At 39.1% G+C, this 27117-nt stretch overlaps 5 protein-coding genes across 5 annotated transcripts in view; 2 read left to right on the plus strand and 3 right to left on the minus strand.

The window, feature by feature from the left end:
- Nucleotides 1-9: 9 nt before the first annotated feature.
- On the minus strand, nucleotides 10-4706 carry LOC104955976 (retinoid isomerohydrolase). The gene is made up of 14 exons (XM_010783398.1): nucleotides 4644-4706; nucleotides 4264-4346; nucleotides 3938-4088; nucleotides 3691-3798; nucleotides 3387-3528; nucleotides 3135-3282; nucleotides 2851-2932; nucleotides 2636-2768; nucleotides 2401-2540; nucleotides 2183-2312; nucleotides 1479-1593; nucleotides 1295-1389; nucleotides 1099-1210; nucleotides 10-1018 (listed from the first exon to the last, which is right to left on the minus strand). Exons 1-14 carry the CDS (start codon nucleotides 4652-4654, stop codon nucleotides 873-875), a joined length of 1596 nt encoding a protein of 531 aa, XP_010781700.1. The 5' UTR covers nucleotides 4655-4706; the 3' UTR covers nucleotides 10-872.
- Nucleotides 4707-7066: 2360 nt separating this feature from the next.
- LOC104955993 (serine/arginine-rich splicing factor 11-like) lies at nucleotides 7067-12152 on the plus strand. The gene is made up of 6 exons (XM_010783414.1): nucleotides 7067-7361; nucleotides 8456-8589; nucleotides 10905-11020; nucleotides 11671-11751; nucleotides 11841-11878; nucleotides 11999-12152. The coding sequence occupies exons 1-6, from the start codon at nucleotides 7240-7242 to the stop codon at nucleotides 12150-12152; spliced, it is 645 nt and encodes a 214-aa protein (XP_010781716.1). The 5' UTR covers nucleotides 7067-7239.
- A 2756-nt stretch (nucleotides 12153-14908) lies between these two features.
- LOC104955977 (ankyrin repeat domain-containing protein 13C-like) lies at nucleotides 14909-16584 on the plus strand. The gene is made up of 2 exons (XM_010783399.1): nucleotides 14909-15093; nucleotides 15189-16584. Exons 1-2 carry the CDS (start codon nucleotides 14940-14942, stop codon nucleotides 15317-15319), a joined length of 285 nt encoding a protein of 94 aa, XP_010781701.1. The 5' UTR covers nucleotides 14909-14939; the 3' UTR covers nucleotides 15320-16584.
- Nucleotides 16585-16932: 348 nt separating this feature from the next.
- On the minus strand, nucleotides 16933-20210 carry LOC104955994 (serine/arginine-rich splicing factor 11-like). The gene is made up of 5 exons (XM_010783415.1): nucleotides 20105-20210; nucleotides 19925-20019; nucleotides 19743-19810; nucleotides 17641-17785; nucleotides 16933-17441 (listed from the first exon to the last, which is right to left on the minus strand). The coding sequence occupies exons 1-5, from the start codon at nucleotides 20208-20210 to the stop codon at nucleotides 17355-17357; spliced, it is 501 nt and encodes a 166-aa protein (XP_010781717.1). The 3' UTR covers nucleotides 16933-17354.
- Nucleotides 20211-22129: 1919 nt separating this feature from the next.
- Nucleotides 22130-27117, minus strand: part of LOC104955982 (ankyrin repeat domain-containing protein 13C-A-like) — an 11740-nt gene continuing 6752 nt past the window's right edge. The window contains exon 11 of the mRNA XM_010783402.1: nucleotides 22130-22439. Within this exon, the coding sequence (XP_010781704.1) occupies nucleotides 22337-22439 (103 nt within the window). The 3' untranslated portion in view covers nucleotides 22130-22336. The remainder of the gene's footprint in view (nucleotides 22440-27117) is intronic.

The following is a 27117-nucleotide window of genomic DNA, read 5'->3' on the forward strand; positions in this document are numbered from 1 at the left end:
ATTATAATTAGAAAAACTGAAGAGAAACCCTACATTTAATCAAACCTGCTTTATTGAATAACATGAATCTTGCATACAATAAAACGTGGGTTTGTGAAATTACAACGTACAAACATTCATTGTTGTGCTCTTAAGATGAACAATGGATTGCAACATGTCCTTCCTTTCTCAAGCCTAAGCAGCGAAACACTTAATCAGCTTTGCGCTGCTGTAAGACCTGCGTCAGAATCAGACAACTTTGAGCAACACTAAACAGACGGATATGAAAAGGAATGTTAGATTTCAAGTGTTTATTGATCCACGATATATCAAGAAAATTCTTGATTTTTCAAAAGAACAAGCATCTTTAATGATAATTAAGTTGTTTTAACCTACAGATTATATTTTGATGGCGAGTCCAAATTCAGAAGCTCAAGAGTTGGCAGGAATTAAGTATTATATTTAAGTATTAAACCAATAAATGTAATTTTTTTCAAAGGGCTGACTCTAATTCGAAGCACAGTATTTATTTCTCTATTTACACCGGGCAACCTAGTAAATAGCTGGTACATAACAGAGTAATACAAAACAACAACATGTTTTGATCACACCAAATGTATTTCTTCCAACCATTAAATATTCATGTGACACAGCATTTGAACAAATCCATATATGTTTTATTTAACCAATAATGACAAAGCAGGTTTAGAAATTCTATTACATCCAGCAACTAGAAATAAAATGTCACTTCACAAACTATTTTTTTATATAACATCCCACATCAGCTGCAAATAAACACATGGAAGCGTTAGGTCATTATTTATCCTGTAATACTGGGTATTCAACTGAGTTGATAACGCTGTAATGGCTGACTGCAGTAGATCAAAGCAGCATTATGGTTTGTACATCCCGTGGAAGGTGACGGGCATGGTGCACTCCACCTCTGCCCTGGCAATCTCAGACAGATCCTTGGCGTTGAGGATCAGGAGGTACCCTGGTCTCTGGGCGCCGGGGGCAACCACGATGGTCAGCAGCACACCTGAGAACACAGCACCACGTTATCATAAAACAATCTCCCTCATAGTGAGAGTAGGATTAAATATTTTTACATTGACGTACCATCATCCTCATCCACTCCATCAGGGGTCTGAATAAACAGGGGCTCTGAGGGGTAGGAGTCGGGTTCCTGCCATACCCAGGTCTCCTTGGTCCTCACATTCAACTTGACGATCTACAATAACAACAAAATCAGGTGATGAACTAGCTTGTTTTACAAACCCTAAATGACTTCCAATTGTTGGGATTGTTGACGTACCCTGTCTGGTATGAAGTGGTTGAGACCCAGGGCGTAGGCGTATGAGTAATTCTTCCCTGCGTACTTCCCATAGTTGATCTGAGGGAACTCAAAGGCTACACAAAAACAACATGAAATAGTTAATTAATGAATATTTTTGTGTCCAATGTGAATGATTGGGTACATTTGTTGGATGTGTGTTCACCTTGGCGAGGCCCGGAGAACAGCACCTCCGGCTCCAGCCAGATGGTGCCATCAGCGTGCATGGTGGCTGTGGCGGTGGTGTACGGCAGGCTGACAAGGTTCTTCCCCTGCTCCTCCTACATCAGGTCCGCAATGAGATTACAACAAATCACATGTGTGGACAAGAGTCACTAACTTGAGTCAGACTTAAGTCAGACTCAGGTCACACATGTGATGCCTAATGTTAGTCCAGTCCAAAGATTTAAAGGTGTGTTATTTAAAAAGCGAGCCATAGATCAATTAATTTCTCTTCGTTTCCTGGTACATTAATACTATTCATTCCCAGGAAGTCTCTCTTTTTATTCCCCAGATACATTTGTTTGAACCAATCTGACGGCATTCAATGAAATTGCAGGAGAGAACCATAAAGAACTAAAATTATGTTACGTTATGTGCCAGTTGGAAAAACAATATCAAAGATAACTTTGCAGTGGTCAACAAAAAACATCATAGCAGTCCGAAAAAAACGTGGCCCAAAAATGTTATTACATTTTGTAAAGATCGCATTATTACTGGTTTGGGTCTCAACGTTTGGGACTTTTGGATTGACTTGCGACTTGAAATATTTGAAACATACTTGTGACTTGCTAAACATTGACTTTGTCCCACATCCGACAGATAACATGAACATAGGTGTTCATCAGAAGAGCTAAAAAAGTGACTCACCTTGTGGATGTCCAGGGGAATAACATATCTGCGGACCTCCGGCTGGGGCGCCATCATGGCCGCCTTCTTCACCTCTTCCCAGTTGGCTCTCAGGTTGGCCAACCAGAGGTAGTTGTAAACAAACTCAAAACTGCACGAATAAGGCAACAATGAACAACATTAGTTATGTATCAAACTAATCAGGTACAGGAAGGATGAAATAGAAGTCCAACATTTACCCTTTCCATCCACAGACGTCAGTAACAATGAAGCCCTGATCCTCATAGGTGTTGATGTGATGAAACATGCCAATGGGAGCCCCTTTGAACTTGTGGTCAATGTACTCTCCTGGGTTTTTCTTGGCAATGTGAAACAGGGTCTATAAAGCACACATCAACATAGATATCATTAGATTATCGAGGCAGGGGCAGTGATGATATCAATGGTAAATATCGATCTACTGCCAGTTCTTACTCCTTGGCTCTCGTTGGACTCGAAGCAGTCCATGTAGTTGGAGCCTCGGATGCTCCAAGCGCTCAGGAATTTCAGCAGGTTGATTTTCACCGGGGTCTCCACAAAGACAAAGTAGTTCTCTGACATGCCAAAGCTGAAATTGTTGAGGAAATTAAATCAAAATTTGAACTTGACAAAGAAATACATAATTGAGAGAAATCCTGAGTTTGACGCACCTGTGCACATAGGAGGGCTTGAACCTCTCGGCACTTGGGAACTGCACCACCACCTTGGACTTCGTAATGGGATCAGACTTATCTGAGGACAAAAAAATGCTACTTTGAATCTTTTAAGTTGAGCAAGCTTGCAGTGACTCACCTTGAGGGGTCATACTAATTTTGTTGAACATGAATTGCCAATCAGCAGCCTAAGACAAACTAAGTTTATGTAGAGGTCACTGAAGTTAACTAGTTATGTTTGTTAAGAAGTTATTTTTGAAGATGCCAGCACTGATCCAAACCTTTCTGTGTGGGCGGAGTCATGACAATGTTGTAGGCCAACGTTGCCCCTTTTCCCATGCAGTTTCCAATGTTGTACACTGTTCCATCCTGCTCAATGTGAGGGTGGGCTGTCACTCCGTTAATGTTGACATAGTTGCACATATCAACCTACAGAAAAAATTAATTTCAAAATGCTTAAACATGAAGAGGGGTTTTACGGTTTGGAAGTATTTTTACATCTCATATTACAGGATATGTTTCTATTGATATACCTTCTTCAGCGTCTCCAAGGAATCAGTGTCTACTTTAGTGAGGTAGTTGGTTTCTGTTACAGCATAGTAATCCTCACCGATAGGGTAAACATTCACCAGGCAGTTGTCTGTCACCTCAACACCCTTGAAGTAAGAGAAGAACCTGAAGAGAAAACACATTATAAAAGGAATTGGTAAATAAAAAAATACTACACAACTAACACTATGGCAAATAAAAGACAAAGAAATGTAGCATCAATATGACAGATACGAACACCCAGCTGGTATCCAGGTGATGACTTCTTGTGTGTTATGTGCAACCCACCTGGAGAAAATGTTTTTGCAGGGATCAGGGTATGCAAAGGTGCCGAACTCAGTGATCACCACACGTTTCTCTGTGATGGCTCTCACATAGGCATCGGTTCTGACAAACCTAAAGGGAGAAAAATCAAAACAGCATTTAAAAAAAAGACCTGATGCGCACATATGCTCAAGTTTCCGCAGGTTTATTTAGCGACGTGGCATTAATATAAATGAGTTGATTGTCTGAAGTATTTTCCTGAATATCTTACTTTCTGAAGTAGGTGACCTGACCGTTCTTGAAGTCAAATTTGTGCATGAGGGCCTGGCCATCAAAGAGGTGGTAGAAGGGTTCATCTCCAACCTCAAAAAGCCCAGGTCCCAAACGGAGCAGACTTCCCTTCAGAAATGGAGGAATCCTACCTGTAATACCGGAAAAATGAACACAAATCAGAGGTTGTTTTTAAATGTATAGAGATGCAAAAAATGCTTTCTCTACTATTAGAAGAAATAACAACAAGTGCATCAGTATAGGAATGACAAATAATAACTTGCCCGCAGTCTATTCCTGTCTTAAAGATTGAAGATACAAACAAACCTGTGACTGTTGCTGGAAGAGGCTCAGCTAGCTCCTCGCATGTCTCAAAAATCTTCTTGTAGCCACCAGCTGGGTGTTCAAATCTGTCATCAAACAGTGAAGGCATCAACCAACATTGCAGAAAGAAACTAAAAATAATAACATTTCCAACAAATTCAATCTGTGATAAAGTCATATTTCTAACAGGTCATGCAGTTCAACATGCAGACATTAAAGTCACCATTTTTTTTAAAGAAATTGTACATAGAATAGCTTATTTAACATTATCAACATTTGCCACTCATGTAATAGCACTTTTCAACTTAAAGCTGAACTGATAAACACATTATAATAGGGTTCAAGATAACATTTAAAGTTGCAATACTTCTTCAGAAACTCACCTGCTGACCATGACTCCCTCTTGTTGTGGCACCACACAAAGCAGAATGAAGGTCACTTCTCTACGACTCTGGCCTCCCTGCAGATTTGTGGTATTTATTCGTCTTGTCCCCCTCAGAGTCACTGAAAATCTGCGCTGTAAACCTTCCTACTGGCCAATCATGTTGCACCGTGAACAAGAATCCCTTTGTGCCAATATCCTCTGGGTGGCTCAATGGTCACCCCTCTGAAACCGGATTTATAACAAACATATTGATTGCAAAGACCTTTCAAATGTGTTGCAATTGTGCATGTGATTTTTTTCTTCAATTGTTGTGCTTTTAACATATTGCTATGCTGACTCATACTATTTGCAGTATATTTTAAATAAGGCTTTTGATGCCTTGTTTGGTAGGGCTACACCTTTGGTAGGGCTACACCATGGAGGAAGTAAACAGAAGTGAATATGGATGTTAAAGTCAGTTATTAAGAATGTGTGTGTCTGATTTTATCCAAGGCGACTTACAAGTGTATTAAACCGTGCAACATTTGGATCATGAGTCAATTGGCCAAAAACGTTTCTCGAAGAGGATTTATTGTAAAACAACAATAACAGTAAACCTCAACAGCTATTATTAGGCCACCTCGTACAATGTAAATGGGAAACAGGATGCTAGGATGCAATATGGACTTTGTGTTCTTTGGTCAGATCTCAAAATGCCATGACTTGCTTCTCTCAGTCTCAGTGCAACTTTAATCCAGATGTAGGGATTAAGCCCAGTGTGGCATGAGGACAAACTCTGCATTGTTCCTCCTGGGAAAGAACACCATTAGCAGAAAGAGTTTCACCAGAAGCAGATTGCAGAAGCCGGGGTTGTGATGTTGCCCCCATAGCTAATTTCTGAATCTTTCAATTACATCACATGTTCTTTATCAATGAATAAAGGTTGCTCACTATTCAATAAGGTTATTTTTGCGATTTAACAGTTTCAGGTCTGCAGATCCATCACAAAGACAAAGATAACAAACGTCAACCTCTGTTGAAAACTGTGTGATGGGGTTGAAAGCTCCACAAAGAGTTAGTGAGCAAATAAAAGGTTCATCTAAAATATGTTGTGCTCACAACATTAGGCATGTGATTTAAAAAAATCTAAAGGCAGATTTTCTTTTCGCAATTCTAGCGCTTGAGTGCAATCTCTAGAAAAAGTTCATAATTTGACCTGCAATTTCCAAGTTAAGATTTAACTTTAAGAAGAGTGAGGATTTAAGTACAGGATTTTAACTGGCTTAAATGTGAGGAATGTGTACACACTGTGTGACCCTATTTCTACTTTTTGACTATACATTTTCACGTCGGTTTTGTTTTAATTGTTACTATTATTTTCGTTAAATATTTTATATAGGGCAATATATTCTAATCAGGAAGGATTGTTATTTGTATTATGTTTTAAATGTATAAATCGACAACAAATATTTCCCCAAAAAAATAACTAATTGTAGTTAATGTTTAAACAGAAAGATGTATCCTACACAGATATAATAATGAGAATCGATGACATTGTGTCTGGTAAAATATTCACAATATGTACCTACAGAGGTTCTAAGGAAATAAATGATAAATAAAAAATGTAACTATAGCAAAAACATAGATGCTTTATTTTCCCAACAATACTTAGTGTTCCTATGTGTATGTCATCAGTTAAAGGAAAGGGAGACCTCTGTTGGTTGAGTGAAGATCAAAAAATGTCCAAGATAGTACACATATACTTTTTACTACATCGTTTATTTGTGGTGTGCCTTGGTGTGCAAGACTGATGTAACAAGTAAGAGGTAGTTAATTGACAAACCTTATAACCAGTCATCAGAGGTTTAAGGAGTACTCAGATATTTTACTTAAGTATACTACAGTGTACAAATACTCTGTTATAAGTAAAGGTCCTGCAAGTATTGGCATCAAAATATCCTTCAAGTACAAAAAGTAAAAGTACTTATTTTCCAGTAGGCCTATGGCATATCATATTTTTAAAAGTATTATAATTAGGCTGTTAATGCATCAATGTAAATGTTGCACAAATTTGGTAAAGGTGGGGATTATTTAGATTACTCTACAGTATACTGCTGGGAAGCTTAACCGTCCTATAATAAAACGTAATGATTAATTAGTTGATTATATTATATTATAAATCCATACCTTCAAAGTCGCTTGTTACTACATTTGTAAAATAAATGTAGTGGAGTAAAAAAAGTAAACAATTAAAGTAAGTATAAAGTAGCATAACATGAAAATACTCAAGTGAAGTACAAATACCTCAAAATTGTTCTTAAGTAAAGCACTTGAGTAAATGTACTTAGTTACTTTACACCACGGACAGTCGTGTTTTCATGAAAGATCAACATTGTTTTTATAGCAAAGGAGTTCAACTATACGCATGCGCAGTGCGTTCTGGAAATACAATATGGCGCCGATATGTTAGTGTGTAGACGTAACTGCTAGCTAACACCTAGCCCGCAAATTCGTACAAACACGCTGTTTTAACAACCAGCGATTAACCTTGGTTTTTATTTAAGTTCATTCGATAACTGCAGTGCTGTTGTTCGAACGGTTTTAATCGAAAAACAATGAATTACACTACGAAGGTGGTCCAGGTGACCAATGTGTCGCCTAGCACCACATCGGAGCAGATGAGAACACTGTTCGGTTTCCTGGGAACCATCGAAGAACTGAAGCTGTTTCCTCCAGAGTGAGTTCACTGTCTGCTGCTTTCCTTTATTTATGATGGAGTCACAGATAGGATGCATGGTTTTTAAACTGGTTGGCTTTGTGTGAGCCTGAAACGTAACTAGGCCTAACATGCTAACCGCACACCTAATAACGCTATAGCTACCTAACAACTGATGCTACAGTTATATCCATCATTAATTGACTTGTTGGTTAAAGCACTCATGTTCTCCAACGTTTTTCTTTACCATTATGAAGACATTTGATGACATTTTGAAAATGAGATTTGGTTGGTCATACTCAAAGGGGGAAAAAGTACTCTGATCTTATACTAAAGTAAAAATAAACATACCAAAGTGTAGGAATACACTGTTCCAAGTAAAAGTCCTGCATTCTAAAATGTTACATGAGTGAAAGTATTAAAATATACTTAAGTACCAAATCTAAGTACCTATTATTCAAAATGGCCATTTTAGCAATAATATATATTGTATCACTGGAGTATAATGTGTGATGCATTCATGTATGATTTGAATTGTGCAGCTGTTAAAGGAGGAGAAAACATATATAACTTTTTATACTGCCAGATATCTCAGTCCATAATAGTAGATTAAAGTGTGTTAGTGGATTTAATCAGAGGTGGAAGAAGTACTCAGATCTTGTACTTCAGTAGAAGTTGTAATGTGCAGGAATACTCTGTTACAAGTAAAAGTCCTGCAATCAAAATGTTACTCAAGTAGAAGAAGACAAGTATTGGCTTCATACTATAACCAAAGTAACAAAAGTAAAAGTACTCATTCTGCAGAATGGCCTATTTCAGAATCAGTTATTATATGTTTTGATTATAATTATTGATGCATTCAAGTGTTCTCAAAGCTGGTATATTGTTTAAAAAATCTGGCCTATAAGTGTATTTTTTTCATGTAATCTTAACGTAATTTCATAACATCTTGCGTATAATACGTGTCCCAGATTCTAATACTAGAGACCAGTCAGAGAACCAAAAGTTGTAGAAACCCTGATGTGAAAGGACATTTTGTTGTCAAAGGAGAGGACAACAAAGATGTTGTTTGCAACTTTACTCGTCTAATGTAGTATTTGTGACTTCCTCGACAGTGACTCTCAGATGCCTGTGACATCGCGGGTGTGCTTTGTGAAGTTCGTGGAGCCAGAGTCTGTTGGAGTGTCCCAACACCTGACTAACACCGTGTTTGTGGACAGAGCGTTGATTGTGGTCCCGTTTGCCGAAGGTTTGTCATTTAATTATTTCCACGTACGAGAGGTCCTTGTTGATTGAATGGCATGTAAAGTCAACATTTAAAAGAGTAAAACATTTGTAATCTTTCTAATATGTGAACAATGGTATGTTTTAAATGAGCTTTTTAAAGATAATGATACTGGTAATGCCATTCCCTCCCATTAAGAAGTCCTTAAAGCAGACTTCTATTGTCAGATCTTTGGTATACTGTTGTCGCACATCCCATTGCTGTTTTACCACCACAATGCAATTATTTTGATAAACTGGACTTTATTTGGGTAAATGCATATCAAGCGGTATGTCTCTGCCTAAAATAATAATTTGCTCTATATTTCGAAAGCACAGTATACCAAATTCTGCTTCACAGACATTTACAGATTAGGAGTTGAACATTCCCAAGCTGTGGCGGCCGCAGTGAAGTTATCTTAACCATATGCATTTTATTTTCTCCCCCATATTGGACTATCCTCTGTTAAACTTCTCTCTGTTATTTGTGTGTGTGTATGTGTGTGTGTGTGATTTTTGTAGTGAAGAAGGCAAAGGCAGCCCCCTCGTGGATGGCTGAAAGTGGTCCTCTGCCTGCCAACAGGGGATTGTAAACATTTGCAAAGGCCAGCAAGCATTCAAGTCCCACCCCGGCCTTTTCGTGTCCTCTATTCTTTCTCTGCCTTCTCCTTCTCTTTCCTTCAGTCTAATTAACCTTTTCTAGGTGGTTTTGTTTAGAGTGTAAAGGTCAGATATCGGGGACATAGCCTGAAACGGTGCTCGTTTTGCAACACTTCTTATGAATGCTGCTTAGCCATTTGAGAGCTAAAGCAATGCTCCGTAACAGATACGGGTGGCAATATTCCTCAACCTCAATGCCACCAGTTTGCACAGCAGCTGTTAATACTCGATAGCACACCAGATGTTCATTAATCCAACAGTGAAAACAGTCCCCAAGAAAAGCACATTTAATCCTGTATGTGAACGATTTACAAGAAAATGTGTCGGCTTCTTAAGATTTCAGAGGTAACACATGGGATTATGACTGAGAGCAGAAAGTATTGTTGCAATAACCAACATTTTTATATTGTCTGTCTTATCCTTTTGAAAATGTTAATTCATTCTTGAAAGAAAAATCTTTTAATGGCAGTTATTTTTGTTTTAGTGATAAAGGCCTATACATAAACAATGGCTGATAATAATGACCTTTGCAGAAACCACATTACCCAAGCAGCTGGCTCTGCACACAGCTACCAATATGTTCGCAGTAACACAAGTCAATGATTGGTTATCTTATATAATAGTCATACTTCATCTCATCATCATTTGTCTAAGTTGCCGAGCCGACATGACATTATGTTGGTAAATATTCTCTTTAACAGTGGTCTTCTTTTGTTGTTGTGTTTTACAGTTCTTTTTCCTGGCTCAGCCAGTCCTGTATACCAGGCCCTGCTGAAAATACCATCCAAGTTTTGTCTCCTGCAGCAATTTCTCTCTTCAGTGTGCTCTTTTTTTTACATGTTGTCATTGTTGTGTGTCTGTATTTAGGTCATGTGTTTTTGTCAAAATACTATTTTTGGGTGTGGATTTACTGTGAGATGACAATGAGGTATTGATTTTGGCCATTTTAAAAATACAATCAGTGGCATTTTACAAATAAAGATGATCAAATTACCTTTTAATTGGACTGTGTTGGCACACATAAATCAAACCAGTCATGCTGTGATCTTATTGGTTGATTGATGCAGTGGCAGGTAAGGATACTAGATGAATGATTTGCAGCAGACACGCTAGCCACACTATATCTGCTATTGTCATTTAGGTCATACTAATATATGCTGTGACATTTGTGTTTTTGGTAAGTAAACACTGATAGTTTGTATAGTGTTCTTGCCAAATCCCTAAAATTCTCTCTGTGTGTATCTCGATTTTTCTCTGTGTGCTTTTAGTAGCGAAGCCGCCAGCGTGAGTCGCTTGTTTCAGTAAACGTCTCAATGAAAATTGAGGGCTCACCCAACTGGAGAAGCAGCTGTGCTTGCTAACCTTTGGTTCATGACTTAAAAAACACGTTCAGGTGATATATTCTTGGCAGTGTTCATTGGAGTAGTGTGATATATTCCAGCAATAGTTATGTCACTTCAATGATTATGTTGAATATAGGGAACTCTTCTCTGATCTGTAAGGTAACCATGTTGTTGAACCTTATTTGAGCAATTGCAGTGTGAAGACTTTTTCTGTTTGTCTTTTCCAAAGTGTCTTCTCTGTAGTTGATGTTTGTGAATATGTCGTTCTCTACTAATGCCTGTTTTTATCTTCCTGTAGGATCTATTCCAGATGAGGCTAAAGCTTTGTCTCTGTTGGCGCCAGCAAACGCTATTGCAGGAATCCTGCCAGGAGGAGGACTTCTCCCGCTGCCCAATCCCATGTCCAATCCAGCTGTAAGACTAGATAATCTACTACTTCAAGGTCACCTGTTATGCAAAAAACACTCTTTCATGTCTTTTATACATATAAATATATATATGTCCTCCTGTGTGTTAAGAGATTGGGAAAGTTTCAGGAAAAAAAGATAGTCTCTCTTTTTGTCCTGATCAATTAATATAAAAAGCTGTCTGAAAATTAGCTGATCACATTTTTGGCCACTTTGTGATTCACCATTTTTCTTTGGGTTGTGCTACCACTGGCCAAAGTAACACCCACCCTCGTTAACACCTGAATCTCCTCCTTTTTTAAACTAAACATCTCTCAGAGGGGCGTGGGGAGTGGCAGCTTATTTTGTATTTAAAGCTACAGACGGGTACTTTTGAGACAGAAGGGTTTATGGCATTGTTATTGTATTTTATATTTCTGTATTTTTTCTATATAAACAATCTCACCTCAAAGTCTGTTTGGTAACGGGCTGCAGAGGATATTACATGTTCTTCATCAGCAGACAGATTATTAAGTTCTTCAGTATTTAGTTAAAAAACATTTGGAAGTTTGTGGGAGATCTCTTTAGTGTGATGGACACTTGTACGATGTCAATATCTAAACAACAGGCTGCCATAGCAGACGTTACTGAACATGCTTGTATTTGTTTAATTTCCAGATGGGAGGAAACCCTTTCGGTGTTCCGAACATGGATGCGATGGCTGCATTTGGATTCCCAGGACACAATATGAACCCACAGGTGAGCGGCTTTGTTGAATGACATTGACTTGGAAGTTAAATATGAAGTATCTGTCATAGTCCAACCCTTCTTCCTGTTGTCTTCTTTAGGCCGCTGATCAGCTGCTAAAGTTCATGACCGATCCAAAGTAAGTCATACAAAATGTGTCTTCTGGAAATGGTGGCTAAAGGCAGTTTCCAATCACAAATGAAAGAATTAGACATGCTGGTAGTAATGACAAGTCAACTAATTCATATTTTCCCTTCAGACTGAATCCTTTGGCTGCAGGCTTAAACCTGAGTGCGAGCCTGAAGGCGGACGCGTCTAATAAAGAGATGGAGGAAGCCATGAAGAGAGTGAGAGAGGCCCAGTCGCTCATTTCTGCTGCTATTGAACCAGGAAGTGAGTGCACAGACGTTTAGCTTTACAGTCAATGTAGGAGCCATATGTTAAAATTAGGGCTTTCAAACGATTAACATTTTTAATCAGATTAATCACAGTTTAAAAATGAATTAATCATGATTAATCACCATTCGAACTATGTCCAAAATATGCCATTTCTTTATGTATATTGTTGTGGGAATGGAAAGATAAATGAAAGAAGGCGGATATATCCATTTAACATACAGTATGTTTATTATAACATTGTTCTGTGTGTCAAAATGAAAGACAGCCCACACACCTATCAATCATCAAACCGTGGGGTCTTATTTCATTACGTGTTGATTTCTATCAACACGTAATGTTGTATCGATGTATAGAGATGTAGTACCGCAAAAGTATTCTCCGTCAGGACTTCCTGCAACAACACCACGCCGTTATCTTGATTCTGATTGGCCAGAAGACATTATCAAAGATGTTCCATTGAGAAGACGATCACTATGTGACAAAAGTTTTCAAAACCGTTTCTAGTCTTCAGTATTTCTAGACAAGTGGCTACTGAAATCAATCTTACTAACTGAACTGCTGTCTGTGTGATTTACTCGGCGCGAGTTGGCGGACTTTATTTTGCTCACTTTAACATCACTTTTCAAGGTGGGGCTAAGCCATTTCTCGGTATGGCTTTAGCCCACCCCAGCGCTGCCACTGGTGGGATGTATGGGGCGGGCCATTCTGCACATGCGTTCAATGCGTTACATATTTTTAACGCAATTAATTCAAAAAATTAATTACCGCCGTTAACGCGATAATTTTGACAGCATTAGTTAAAATGTATAGTTTGATATATTTGAATATTATAATCCTTTCTTGTTAGTGCTATTATATCATTTAACTGAACCAGCCGTGTGAAATTGACGGCATTGACGACCGCAGCTGTTTGTGATTACGAGACGTTATAGCCGACGGCAGCTGGTGTGTGTGTGTGTGTGTGTGTGTGTGTGTGTGTGTGTGTGTGTGTGTGTGTGTGTGTGTGTGTGTGTGTGTGTGTGTGTGTGTGTGTGAGAAGGAGAAGGAGAAGGAAGCAAAGAGCAACATAGTTTTTGACCTGAGAAAATATGAGTTTGTATTTGATACCTTTTGTTGATACTTCAACAAAAGGTATCAAATACAAACTCATATTTTCTCAGGTCAAAAACTATGTTGCTCTTTGCTTCCTTCTCCTTCTCCTTCTCACACACACACACACACNAATGTCGTCTTAGTGTTATTGCATGATGTTAAAATTGGTTGGCCATGAATTTAGTGATGGATTGTAAACATTTGAAATGTAGCGTTTACGTGTTTCTCAGTTACAATGTTGTTGTTCAAGTACCTCTTTATATAGGCTTTTTTTCCATAACAAATAGTTTTTGCGCTGATCAGGGGGTACTTGGCTGAATCTTTTTTTAAAGGGGGCACATTATTGAAAAAAGTTTGAGAACCACTGCTCTAGAGGATACAGGATGTTACACTGAGTGGATCAGGACGCAGGATTCACACAGGATGTGGTTTTGTGTTTTCCTCTAGGGGTTACAGGCAGTGCTGTAAAATATTACTGGGACATCACGTAGTAAATAGCTTTATCTCCTCTGCTGAATAAACCCTAATGGAGCTTGCAATAAAACCCAACCCTTTACAATAGCTAATGGTTTTTTAATGTGATTTGTTTCCGTCTCATAAGCATTCTGTGCTTTGTAATGTTACAAATATCTTGTACTCACTTCTCTTAAAATGTTCCGTTTAATGTCATTAATCACCAAAACAGACCATTGCTATGATGGCAGAGAAATTACAATTTTTGTTTTGGTAGCGGATTACTTTTTATTTATAGTCTTAAAATGATGCATTTTACAGACTGTAGCCTCTAGCTTTTCAGTCTGAGCGCCGCTAGTTTTCTTTTAACCATTTCTTTAGAGAATAGTTTACAACTGAGATGTAGAGTCAGTGTAATTGAATACATGTTGTGATTGAAGGCCTCTGTCAAAGCTGACATATCAGGATACAAATTATTATACCAGTAGTTTCCAACCTGGGGAACACAAGATACATCTGAGGGATAGCTGAATTATTGACTTGGCAATACACCTTACTAAGAGGGAAACAGTTTAAAGAAGTTTCAAGAGCATGTTAGCTTTATTATGGTTAGCATGTAGAGGTTAGCATTTAGCTCAAAGCCTCACTGTGCGTGGTTATTGCTTTTGTTATTGTAAAACAACAAAACAAAAATCAAATAAAACATAACTGTTTGCACCATTGTTTCTCCCTAAATGGGGAGGCGTGTGGCGCAGTGGAATAGTGCGTTGGTGTTCGGGTCAGGGGAGCACAGGTTCAAACCCCACTGCAGTCAGCATGCCGTTTCACACACTTCACCCCAAATTGCTCCTGTGGACATTGCCCACAGTATTGAGTATGTAAGTCTCTTTGGATAAAAAGCGTCGAACATGTAATGTAATAGAATAGAATAGAATTGGGGAGGGATGAAACCCTCTTTTAATGGTCACACATGCAGAGCACACAGCACACACAGTGAAATGTGGCCTCTGCATTTAACCCATCCTAGTACCAGGAGTCTAGCACTAGGAGCAGCTAGTGTACAGCGCCCGGGGAAAAAGAAGAAGATTCAACTTATTGTCATTAAGTAGTACAGGTATGTAACGAAAAGGTTTTTCTCTGCATTTGACCCATCCTAGTGTTAGGAGCAGTGGGCTGCCGTTATGTACGGCGCCCGGGGAGCAGTGTAGGGAACGGTGCCTTGCTCAGAGACACCTCGGTAGCACTTGGTCTTTTAAATGGCAACAATTCAAGATACTGTTATATCAAACTCACTTTCCTCTTCCTCTAGGTTATTAAACGTGTTGGAGGTCATCGCCCCGTTCAAGCACTTCAACAAACTCCGGGAGTTCGTTCAGATGAAACTTCCTCCTGGGTTTCCAGTTAAACTAGGTGGGTGTTCAGACATACCGCTGCTCTCCTGTGAGAGGGCGAGCTTGTCCAAAAACACAGAATAACATTTCCTTCTTGTGTTTTCCCCCTCGCAGACATCCCCGTCTTCCCCACCATCACAGCAACCGTCACCTTTCAGGAATTCCGCTATGACAAATTTGAAGCCTCTACTTTCGTCATCCCGTCTGAATACAAAGAAGATCCCAGTCGCTTCCCCGACCTCTGACCTGTCAACACGTCTGACACAAACAGGAAATGACCAGCGGGTTAATATGTGCGAGACAAAAAAAGAGGGAATCGTGTCATGTTTTAATCTTATATATTGTATCCGTTTAAAAAAAAAAGAAAGAAAAAAAAGGTAACTGGTGTTATTGATCAGTTATTGTTCATTTTTGCTGAAGGATCCAAAGTGAATTGATGCAAACGGATGTAACTCGAGCGCCATCTTACAAATAGATGCTTATTGGCAGGTTTTTTTTGTGAAATGAGTGATAGCTTTCGTTGTATTAGCTGTTCACCACCTGAGCACCTCAATGCGCTGCTCCATGCTGCTGTAACTTCCTGTGAAACTGTCAGAAGGCAGTCTGGACTCCTCACCACCACTGTTTTAATATCTGCTCTTATATCCTCATCTCTTATAAGACTTATTACTGAAATGTCATTCTTTCAAAACTGCACTGACACTGTAAATAATTCACTTCTCATCTGTAATTCATAAGATCACAGATATAGCTATATCCTCAAACTGAGCTTAATATTCATTTATAAATGATGTACTATATATAAATGTATAAACTCAAAAGTAACACTGTGTAGCAATATATTTCCACAAATGTTTTTAACCATCTGGGGGAAGGTTTAGCATAACAACACATTAACAGTTTCGATATCCAATCCTTTTCCCCACTGCAGGAAGCAAGGTCCTGTGCGTTCAGGTTAGCTCATGTTACCTCTCGGCTGTCTCCATGTTTGTCGTGAAAGAAATCTGTGCTCGGTGTGAGTGGATCATTGTTCTGTAGCAACGGTTGTTGTGTGTCTATTTGTGTGTGGGAGATGGGTTATCAGGTAAACTGTTCTTAGTTTAATACTGCTCTGATATTAAGTGTATTTAAGGCATGCAATGGCTGTGTTGGCCTACTGGATCACATGCATCTTTAAGCTATATTCTCAGAGCGATTTATTGGTACCAAGATTAAGGAAAACTTGGAACACTTTGTAACAACTTTTAAGTTCTTACAAAACCTCATTGATGGTAGCGTTCATTTCTTTCTCCTTTTAAATCCAATGAGATTAAACTAAACTGTGAAGTTGATATTGCTGGTGAAACCTGAACATGTCCAGATGGGAAATAATATGATCCATTCAGTTGTTTCTGGCTTCAGCTTATATGTACTGCAACCATACCTACTTCACGTCCCTTTAAATAAAGCACCAGCATCACGTTTCAACCGACTTTGTGCAAGTACAATAAAAACACAGTATTTCATGAAATATTGGTCGACCGTCACTTATTTGACTACACTTTATATGACTTTAAGCATGTATTGGGAGAGCTGGTGATTGAGGTACTTTTACTCAATTATTTTGAGGTAAAAACGGTTTGGTTCAGGCCAGCGGCTAATTTATTTTTTTCCTTTGTCTGGCAATCAATCCCTCTGAATGTTCAAGTGAATAATGCTTACAGTCAGTAAATCAAAAATATAGGATCATTGGAAGCTGGAAATGTTAAATGTTTAAATAATAATGGGTCATAAATATAGTAAAATAGTTTTTTTTTGTTTTGTTTTTTTTTAAAATAGTATTTTAACGTGTCGGCTCTTCGTACTTATAAACAAAGTCTTGTTTTTTTCCAAATAGGCTTTATTATAAAAGAAATCCTTGATAAAACAATCGACACTTTCAAATAAGAAACAAACGTATTAACTGTTTCGAGAAGTTGAGGGAAGAGGCCTGAACAACACACAACACAAACATAATGTAAAAGATACAATATGTGTAAAAAGGTGACAAGCTCGAGAAAAGCAAAGCAAACCTACTTCCAGTTTAAACAGACTATGATTTTTTTCCGGAGGCAAAAGCATGAGGGTACTTTAAAGCTATGGGACATATGGCCAACTCTTCAAAATGTCAATACAGCGACTCTTCTGTGCGAAAAATCATTACATTTGACGCTCACTTCACATTTTAGATCGACCCCAGTGGGGAATAAAGTCGTAACATGTTTACGACCAAAACAGAAAGGAGGGACAAAGATGGACGACCTAATCACTGACATCCATGTCCTCTTCGTGGTGGTCGTCAGCTCCGTTTACTTTGGCCTGCCGCGCGGTGCCGTTACCTTCGACAGACTGAGGAGACAAAGCAGAGTCGTCAGAATCTTTCCTGTCCGCTCGCTCCTTCCCGCTGTCATAGCCTTGCTCTTCCTCATCATAATCCCTGGTGATCTGTGAAAGGAAGCCAATGGATGGAACATTTTAAAGCATAGACAGCCCCCGGGTTTACACCAGAACAACAAAGCTCGTGGCGAGGTAAAGGCACCGTGCTGACCTTGACATCTCCTTTCTCTCCGTCAGATTTCCTCTCCCGGTCTCGCTCTTTGTCTTTGCTCTTCTTCTTCTTGCTGGTGGAGCGTTCGCGCTCTTTATCAATCTTTCGCTCCCTTTCCTTCTCCTTTTTCTTTTCCTTCTTGTGTCTGGAGGGAGGAGAGGAAACGTCAGGTGTGTCATAATATGGGTTGGATCTAAGTACAGTTGGTTTGAATCCAATACATCAGCGGTTTTCAAAGTGTGAGGCGCGCCTCCCCTGGGGGGCGCCAGAGAGCTTCAGGGGAGGCGCAGCGTGAGACACAAAAGAACGAGAAAAAGACGAGTAAAGTGACACTTGCCCACCTCGCCAAAAAGGCTGTAAAAGTGCTCATTCCCTTCACCTACCTGTGTGAGTGCAGGTTTTCCGCATTGACTTTGATCAAAAGCAAGTACCGGTAAAGGCTGCAGCCAGAGGATGATCTGCGTTTATTCCTGTGTGCATCAAAGACGCAGACTCATTGTTCCCACTAAAGTAGGGGTGAGTGTAACGGGGTAACGTTGTAACGTTCAGTGTGTTGCCGGGAGCATATAAGGATTTATCCACCATGTTGAAAATGTTAAAAAAAATATGTCTTGAGAACACGGCGTGCGGAAATATACGGGTAGTGCTGCAGCTAGATGTGCCTGTCCTCTGTAAGAAGGTGTCGGCGACTGACATGCAAGGAAGAACGGCTGTCCACAGGCTGTTCCAACTTTAACAACTGTATGAACTTCCAGGGTAGTGAATTGAACATGCAATTGTAATTGGGTGTGTGGTATATTTTCATGCACGGACACGCATGTTCCACAACACACAAACTGAACAACACTCAATCTTCCGATCGCTACCAGTGTCCTTGCGATCTTGTTATAATAACAAGTGCACGTTACTGTTGCAATATGGTTGAGACCATTCGGGCTTATTCTAGAGGGGTGCAAGGAATAGTCCAAGTAGTGGGGGAGTTTTATACAATATGTTTAAAACATAAAAATAAAAAGGTTTAAAAAAGTTATTGTTTAATGTTTTAAGGAGGTGACGCTACTCAGCCAATCAAATCGGTGCAGTCAGCACGATAGATTCAAACACACACACACAGAGACGAGACAAGAGGAGAGAAACAGTCGGAGTAATTTCAAATGGCGGAAGGTAGACAGCGAAAACAGAGCATTTAATTACATTTTCTCTTTACTGGACCTCTTTGAAATGCAATTGAATACCCCTGCTTATAGCCAACAACAATAAATAATATAATTATAATAATAATAATAATAAACAGCTAATTAATAAGTTGGGAGGCGGCGCGGCTGTTTTAGGGTCTCTGAGTGAGGCTTCACTACCACATTTGAAAACCCTGCGATATTTTCCTTGCACAGTGTTTGACTTTTGTTTTCGTTTGGTTAACATAAAGTACTCCTTGGTATGAAGTAGGGCTGAACAATTTAATCGATTTGACAATGATGCGTTACTCAAATGTCAAAGCGCTGCGAATTTTTTTTAACAATACTTTTTTTTTTTTCTTGTGTGTCAGTCATCCACACCAATCAGAAGTGCTCTGTGCTCCACATCTACCAGGCCATTGTGTAATCCAATCTGAGTGGGCCTACATGATAGAAGGTGAAGTAGGACGGATTGTATCCAAATCACTGCCAAGTATTTTTGAAAGTGCCTGCCCTTTTCCAAATGCTTCCAAATGGAGCTTTCCTAGATGATTTGTTGTGAACAAACCATCTGATTCCCCAGGTTTAGTAATGCTCCATCACATGTTTCTTTTACTAGGGTGACTCTTTAACTGAGCGTTGACTTTTAACAAGGCAAGCAACGGGGACGGATTTGTCATGTTACAGTTTAGTTCTTGTCACTGTAGCTCGTCCCGCGCTCGCACGGGAGGCATGTTGGATACGGCCTTCCTAGGCCGGTAGTTATGGCCGCATTTTACATAAACCATACGTTGGGTTGTTAAAATCAAATATCGCAAATCGCAATAGGCAAATAGTTTGTCGGAAAATCGACAATTCGATTTAGTTTCCCAATATTCGTGCTTAGCCACTAGTATGAGCCACAAATATTTCACATCAAATACCAACCGTCGAGGAGCATGGAGCTTTTTTTTAGTGACGGAGATCGGCTCTTGCTGCGACTTTTCCTGCGTCTCCTGTGTGAGCAGAACCAGGAACAACATGTATTACGTGGAGACTGAGATCCCTTGGCCACAGAATGACGTTATATTTTGACATGTTTTTGTTTCGGCTGTCCGAGATCCACTCACCGTTCCTCGCTGCGTGACCTCCCTGGTTTGTGCTGTAACTTTTAGGCGGTGTTCTTGGATCGTCTTTTCCCCTGAATCAGTCTTTCTTTCTATCCCTGTAGATACCGTTTACGTTAGAAATTACAGTTTCACATCAGGCTTGAGTTCATCTTCAAAACCATTATGTGTATTAGCGGTAACCCCACCGTTGATCTGCTCGGGTGCTTGCTTTTGTCTGAGGGGGCTGGGGGCTGCTCCCTGCTTCTGGAGTTGGCGCCGTGGTGATCTCTGGTTCTCGGTGATTCATTGTATTGTGGCGTTCTACAACAGATGAAGTCCATAGGGAGTACCACCACCTGTGTCCTATCATATGATGGTACTGAAACCATTTTTGTCATTCTTTGATGTTAGATCTGCTAAATTACCTGCCTCCTCCGTAGACCTAGGATCTAGTTATTGCTGGCCGACGCGCTTCTTTTTGCTTCCTCTTTTATTCTGCAAGAGAGTCAAAAGGGAACTAAATTCATTAGTAATAGACTTGTCCCACCTAAATTCACAGGACTTTTTTCCGAAAATGGTTATAAATAAAGAAGGAAATGTTTGTATTCATATTCTCCCGGAAACACCAATATTCTTTCATTTACTTATAACACGACTACTTGTTATTATTTCTGACTCGTAGTTTACCTTCAAAGTAGATCCACAATCTCGTTCACAGACTAGTCAATAGGCTTTGATTCGGTCAGCGCTACGTCTCAGGATAGTCTGTGTCTTGTTCTTTAACATTCACTAAAGGTATCAAAATACAAACCTAATCTATAGGGGTACATGTGAAACGTATTTTCATCTGTTGCTCTTGGCTTCCTTCTCCTTCTCCCACACACACACATCCTATTACGAACATTATACGAACACATCAACTCTCACAGTAACAAAACTAAATCCAGAGCACACAATATCTACCCAAACACACAAGCCACAACACACGTTCACACCAACACTACACCACACACCATATACACCAACATACAACTACACCTTTCAACCCATAGCACCACATCCTTGTCTTTTCCGTCGGCTTTAACGTCTTCGTCAATTACAGAAGCACGCGTGTCGGTTCCGTCGGTATTTGGACCCGTACTTTGATCACACGTAACTTCGGTTCACGTTGTACCATATCGAATTCCTCAATCTGTTGAATAGTCATCGACTTATATACCAGAACTAATCGGCTATATACGATCATTGTCAGAATATATCCAAACTATACTTTTATAACTTATGTGTCCGTTCATATTTATTCGTATCAACTGTAACTCTGGACTTGTCCTGAGAATCTTTTATGGGTTTTTTTATTTTTGTAGATTTTTCNAATGTTTACAATCCATCACTAAATTCATGGCCAACCAATTTTAACATCATGCAATAACACTAAGACGACATTAGTTGCATTGAAATGATATTTTTAATAAGTTGTACTTACAATGCAGTGAGAAACATGGGCTTGTGCTTCACTGAGGATCTTTGTCATTCTGACAGGGAGGCTAACTGCAGTTATTACACTTCGTGTTTTGAAATATGTGTAACTCTGTTCATATAAAACCCACACTGCTCAAACTTTGTTACTTTTCCGAAAATTGGTATATTTATCTTTTTTTTTCATTAACATAAAATAAATCTCAGGTACCCCCTGCAGTACTCCAACGTACCCCTAGGGGTCCGCGTACCCCCATTTGAGAACCACTGCTCTAGAAAATCCCCTTTTCTCAGATCCAATTTGTTCTCCATCAACTTGGAACTCTTGCTTACATGATCAGGAGTTCTCAATATGAACTTGCACTACCTCCGCCCGTGAAAACTCAAAAGGTAGATTTAAAAACGCTTAGTTAATGAATGTTTCCTCATAAAACAATCACTAAAAGGAGGAAGCAAGAAACACTTTATTTTCAAGGCAAAGCATTGTAACTAAAGCTCAAAGAAGAGTTTACACTAAAACCAATGATATCTTATAAAAGGGAGAAAACAGTTGTGTAACTGGACGACAGCAGCAGATACCGTTTTAAGGAAAGAAAAATTAAAGTGGAGCAATTTTAAATCAGTGTCACTGTCAGTTTAAGTGGCCGTTTTAAATACTTAAATAAATTCTTAGTATATATTACTTCAAACAGACCGAGCACAGCCAAAACAATGGCCTAGTTGAAATAAATAAATAATCCAAAGCACTGACGGTCTGTTGTCACATGGTGGAGCAGTTGACTCATCAGAGGCTCACAAACAAAGAGCTTAACCTGGCCCAATTATATGATCTTATTCTTAACTATTGCTTCTCTACGTTACGCTTTTCTCAAATCCCCAGAGCATCCCAAGAGTATTCCCCCAGGATCAATCTGCGCAGAGAGCTTTGTAAATAGATCTGAGGAGGAAGGGATGTACTTACGACTCGATGCCTAGAGGGAAATCCTGGCTCATGGCTACAGAAGCTTTGAAGTTCTTCTTGCTCTCCTTACACACCAGCTCTCTCCCAAGATGAGGTGGCCTGAAGGTGCGAAGAAACACCGAAATGCATTGCTTTTATTTCATATTAATACTCAGCATGTGAAGAGACTGTCTTCTAACTGCCCTGGTTGAATTGCAGCAGAAAGAATAGAGTCAAAAATCCCCCAACATGACGACAGGTGGAGGACTTGGTGACAGAGCAAATAGCTAAATGCATATTTGGTTCATATATTTTGGATTTAAAGGTCCTCTATTATGCTGTTTTTCATCAATATAGTATAGGTCTCAGATACAAAACATGTCTCTGAAGTGTTTGGCTCGAATAACCAAACAGATCATGCATTGCAGCATCCCATAAACCCATCTGTTTCAAAAGAGCTGATTCTCTGTCTGTTACTTAGATGAAAATAAGGAGCCCCTCCCCACGCCCCTCTGAGAGATATTTAGTTAAAAAGAACACAATGGTGCTCTAGGAGGAGATTCAGGTGATAAGGTGGGGGGGGGGTTCCCTTGGTTGGTGATTGGCTAATGGTTACACAAGCCAAAAAAACATTGTGACATCANGATAGATAGATGGATAGATGGATAGATAGAGAGATAGATAGATGGATGGATGGATAGATGGATAGATGGATGGATAGATAGATGGATAGATGAATAGATGGATAGATAGATGGATAGATGGATGGATAGATGGATAGATAGAGAGATAGATAGATAGATAGATAGATAGATGGCTAGATGGATGGATGGATATTTAGATTTAGTTTATTGACTGTAGCTAGCAAGCTAATGTTAGCTACATGATCTGTGTTATGAAGAGTGAAGCAGGGGAATACAGGAAAAAGGAAATAGAAGAAAGACCAGGCAAAACTGACCCTAACAGAAGCTAACCAATGAAACAGAGACTGCCGTTAAACTGCAGGACTTAAATCCTTACTTTTCTGAAGAGGCGATGAGGTGCAGGTGGAGGAGCTCAGGTGTGGGGAATGAGGTGATTAGGCAAGAGAAAAAGCAGAGAGCTGATTGGCTGAAACACTCAGCAGTAGGAAGGACTAACGAGGCTGATTCAGAGCAGGTGTGAGAGCAGAGGAGGAAAACACAGCTGAAAACAAACCGTAAATTAATGAATAACCTCAATTCAATTACTCACAGGTCCAATATGTTTTTTCATTCCTTCAAACAAAGAATTATACGTATTCACACACAATCAATACGTTATTTTCAAAGCCGCCTGACATTATTGACTATAACTATTAAAACTAAAACCATTAAAACCTCACTTATCATAAAACACTTCAGTCGACAAAAGAAAATCTCATCAGAAGTTTTTTTATTGGTGTGTCAGCCCGACAATCAACTACAAAATAATCCCTTTTTTCTGCAAGTAAGATTTGAAAAGAAACACAAAATAGATAAAATAAATAAAACTTGTTGATGTCTCTTTCATTGTCGCCCTTTTTATGCTATTAAAAAAGTTGGAACAAACTTTTAAATCGTGCTTTTAGACCAAAACGAAAACATAAGCACATTAACAGAGGTGATGAAAATCTTGTTAAAGGGTCGTAAATATTTCAAATGTTTCCAAGATGAGGCCAAATCTGAATTTCCCGTCTTGCTAAGCTTTAAAAAAAAATCATAAAAACCAATATATATATTTGTATTTCATTTAATGATCACTTGTGCATGTACCACACCTCTCACGTCACACACGAGAAGCGTTATTTATTCAGTAAGTAATCTCCTTCCTGTGCTTTGTTCCTCTCTGACCCAGATCAACAACGACGTTAAATGCACACACTAATTCTCCATGCTCTCATGTGTTGTTTTGTGTGCAAATAAATGCTGTAATAAATGCTCCTCAGGGTGCAGATCTGAACAGCTTGGACTGTAAAGGAAACTCTCCTCTGCTGCTGGCCACGAGCTGTGGAGCGTGGAGGACCGTCGCTCTTCTTCTGTCCACAGGTCAGACACACAACAGACTTTTAAAGGTCTCCTATCCTTCAAAATGCACTCTTCAATGTCCTTTCTACATATATATGTGTCCCCGGTGTGTCAGGAGACTCACGCAGTGTCAGAAAATAAAACCCTCTCTCTTTTCCTCCGTACCCACATCTCTAAAAACGGGGGAACAACGGAGCTGATCCAGATTTGCATCCGATATGACGTAATATCTGAAATGTGGGCTGGCTTTGGTCCCACGGCCCTATCTGAAGCAATGTGCAACGTTTTTTAATTCTCCTACTTCTGCACCTATGTTTATGTACTTCCTGAAGCCTGGCAAAATGCAGAATAAATGGCCCTAATAAAAGTTCAAAAGTGTGGAGCGTTTCTCTCCGCCATTGAGCGCCATCTTGGCTACCTATACTGAAGCTAAGGTTGCTCCAATGAAAACAGCACTATCCAAATTAAAATGTATACATATGTTTTTTTATATACTATACTTGTGCTGACAAAAAGCCACAATTTGCTACCATTAATGATATTGTTGCGAGCAAGACAGCTAACAGTGACAGTCTTCACTTCCTGTGTCTGTTTACATTGTGCTAAATGGCAGATGTCCAAATGAAGACACAGCATATGAGACAATGGGAGCCATGAATCAGTGATTCTCAAACTTTTTTCAATAATGTACCCCCTTCGAAAAAAAAATGCAGCCAAGTACCCCCTGATCAGCGCAAAAACTATTTGTTAGTGAAGAAAAGCCTTTATAAAGAGGTACACAGTGCTGCACCATCAGTGTCTGATTTATTAAAACAACAACCTTAGGTTGTTGTTTTAATAAATCAGACACTGATGGTGCAGCACTGTGTACCTCTTTATAAAGGCTTTTCTTCACTAACAAATAGTTTTTGCGCTGATCAGGNGCTCCTTATTTTCATCTAAGTAACAGACAGAGAATCAGCACTTTTGAAACAGGACTGAAACAGATGGGTTTATGGGATGCTACNAAAAAAAATGCAGCCAAGTACCCCCTGATCAGCGCAAAAACTATTTGTTAGTGAAGAAAAGCCTTTATAAAGAGGTACACAGTGCTGCACCATCAGTGTCTGATTTATTAAAACAACAACCTTGTAACTGAGAAACACTTAAATGCTACATTTCAAATGTTTAAAATCCATGGCAAACTAATTTTAACATCATGCAATAACACTAAGACGACATTAGTTGCATTGAACTGATCTTTTTAATAAGTTGTACTTACAATGCAGTGAGAAACGTGGGCTTGTGCTTCACTGAGGATCTTTGTTATTCTCAGTTACAGGAAGGCCTCTGCAGTTATTACACTTCGCGTTTTGAAATATGTGTTTTTTTCTTTTCATTAACATAAAATTAATCTCACGTACCCCCTGCAGTACTCCAACGTACCCCTAGGGGTTCGCGTACCCCCATTTGAGAACCACTGCCATAAATCACAGAACTGCAGAAGCCAAACTTTCTCTAATTGAGTGGTTTTGTGTCTCTTTGTGTTCATTGTGTGTCTTTTTTTTTTAATTGTATATATTTTTATAGTAACTGTGAGATCATTTGTTTCCCCTTGCGTCTGTTTTGTAGCCATTTTAACTTATTTTGTGTTACTTTGCAGTAATTTTAAGCATTTTCCTTGGTGTTAGGGTTTCTTCGACATCATAGCTCGACATATCAACTTCATAGTAGTTTAGCCTCTCCTTATTGATCTTCTGTTTGTCTTAATAGTCAGTTTAAGTCATTCTGGAGTCATTTAAAGTCTGTTGGTATCTGCTTTGTGTCTCTCTCACATTATTGTGTAATCGTTTGATGTTGTTTCTCTTCCTAGTTGTCTCTGAGTAAGGTGGCCCCTGACACTTTGGTTCAATAATCCATCAATAACTCTACTGTACTTTGCCCCCAGCTACTGTATATGCTCATGTTCTCTGTAAAACCCTTTTGTTAATGTCTTCAGGGGCGAACGTGAACGTGAGAGACCGATGCGGCTGCAACTTCCTCCATCTGGCCATCCTCCAGCCCAAAGGCCTGAAGAACCTCCCTGAAGAGGTCCTGCAGGTACGATCATCAAAGAGAGCTCGTTAACAGGATTTAATTACTGTAAAGCCCTTCATCAATCTGAGACTCAAGTTCATTTTACTCTCAGCAAGCCATGGGACCCTTTAAAACCCCACAAGCTTTACCCAAAGGCCTTTTGATTTGATTTGATTTATTTAAAACGTATAAAACAATAATACAAAAAATAAGTTAACGCTTTAGATTAAGGTTCACATATTCACCATCAACTATTTGTTCTTTAACATATTAGAGTCAAACTACCAGATTATTGGTTATGAACAAAACTTCACTTTAAAATAGGGAACATATTCTGAGTTACGAATACCACATTTTGAAGCAAGTGTTATTTTGACACAAATAACACTTGCAGTTTCATGTCTTGTTACCTAAGAATAGACCATATTTATTAGGTGTTATGAGAGAATGCCTTATTTGGCCATGTTGAGCATATTAAGATCATGTACAACAACGTCCTTACTTACAATAAATAAGCACTAATTAGAGGGTTATTGAGGAAAAACTCTTAACTATTGGTTTAGTACTTTTAGAATTTCAATCAGGAGAGACTTAGTTTTGTTTAAAGAACATTTATTGACACATGTCATATGATGAATGTTAAGTCTTTGGCGGTTAGACCCCGATCCTGAAATGGTATATCTAAAGGGGGAAATGCAGCCGTGAGCATATAGGGAACC

The sequence above is a fragment of the Notothenia coriiceps genome, unplaced genomic scaffold (genome assembly GCF_000735185.1).
Source record: "Notothenia coriiceps isolate Sejong01 unplaced genomic scaffold, NC01 NC01_scaffold00025094, whole genome shotgun sequence".
Classification (NCBI taxonomy): domain Eukaryota; kingdom Metazoa; phylum Chordata; class Actinopteri; order Perciformes; family Nototheniidae; genus Notothenia; species Notothenia coriiceps.

Bases quoted from the DNA above. Each gene is read 5' to 3' on its own strand.
- LOC104955976 (XM_010783398.1), bottom strand. The intron at 3,529-3,690 runs GTGGGTTGCACA...TTTTCTCTTCAG, and splicing joins TGCAAAAACATTTTCTCCAG to GTTCTTCTCTTACTTCAAGG. The intron at 2,313-2,400 runs GTAAATGTTGGA...TTATTCGTGCAG, and splicing joins GACGTCTGTGGATGGAAAGG to TTTTGAGTTTGTTTACAACT.
- LOC104955993 (XM_010783414.1), top strand. From the start codon at position 7,240: ATGAATTACACTACGAAGGTGGTCCAGGTGACCAATGTGTCGCCTAGC. The intron at 7,362-8,455 runs GTGAGTTCACTG...CTTCCTCGACAG, and splicing joins CTGAAGCTGTTTCCTCCAGA to TGACTCTCAGATGCCTGTGA. The intron at 8,590-10,904 runs GTTTGTCATTTA...ATCTTCCTGTAG, and splicing joins TGTGGTCCCGTTTGCCGAAG to GATCTATTCCAGATGAGGCT.
- LOC104955994 (XM_010783415.1), bottom strand. From the start codon at position 20,210: ATGAATCACCGAGAACCAGAGATCACCACGGCGCCAACTCCAGAAGCA. The intron at 20,020-20,104 runs GTTACCGCTAAT...CGGTATCTACAG, and splicing joins CCGAGCAGATCAACGGTGGG to GGATAGAAAGAAAGACTGAT. The intron at 19,811-19,924 runs GTGAGTGGATCT...CTGCTCACACAG, and splicing joins AGGTCACGCAGCGAGGAACG to GAGACGCAGGAAAAGTCGCA.
- LOC104955977 (XM_010783399.1), top strand. From the start codon at position 14,940: ATGGCAACAATTCAAGATACTGTTATATCAAACTCACTTTCCTCTTCC. The intron at 15,094-15,188 runs GTGGGTGTTCAG...TCCCCCTCGCAG, and splicing joins TGGGTTTCCAGTTAAACTAG to ACATCCCCGTCTTCCCCACC.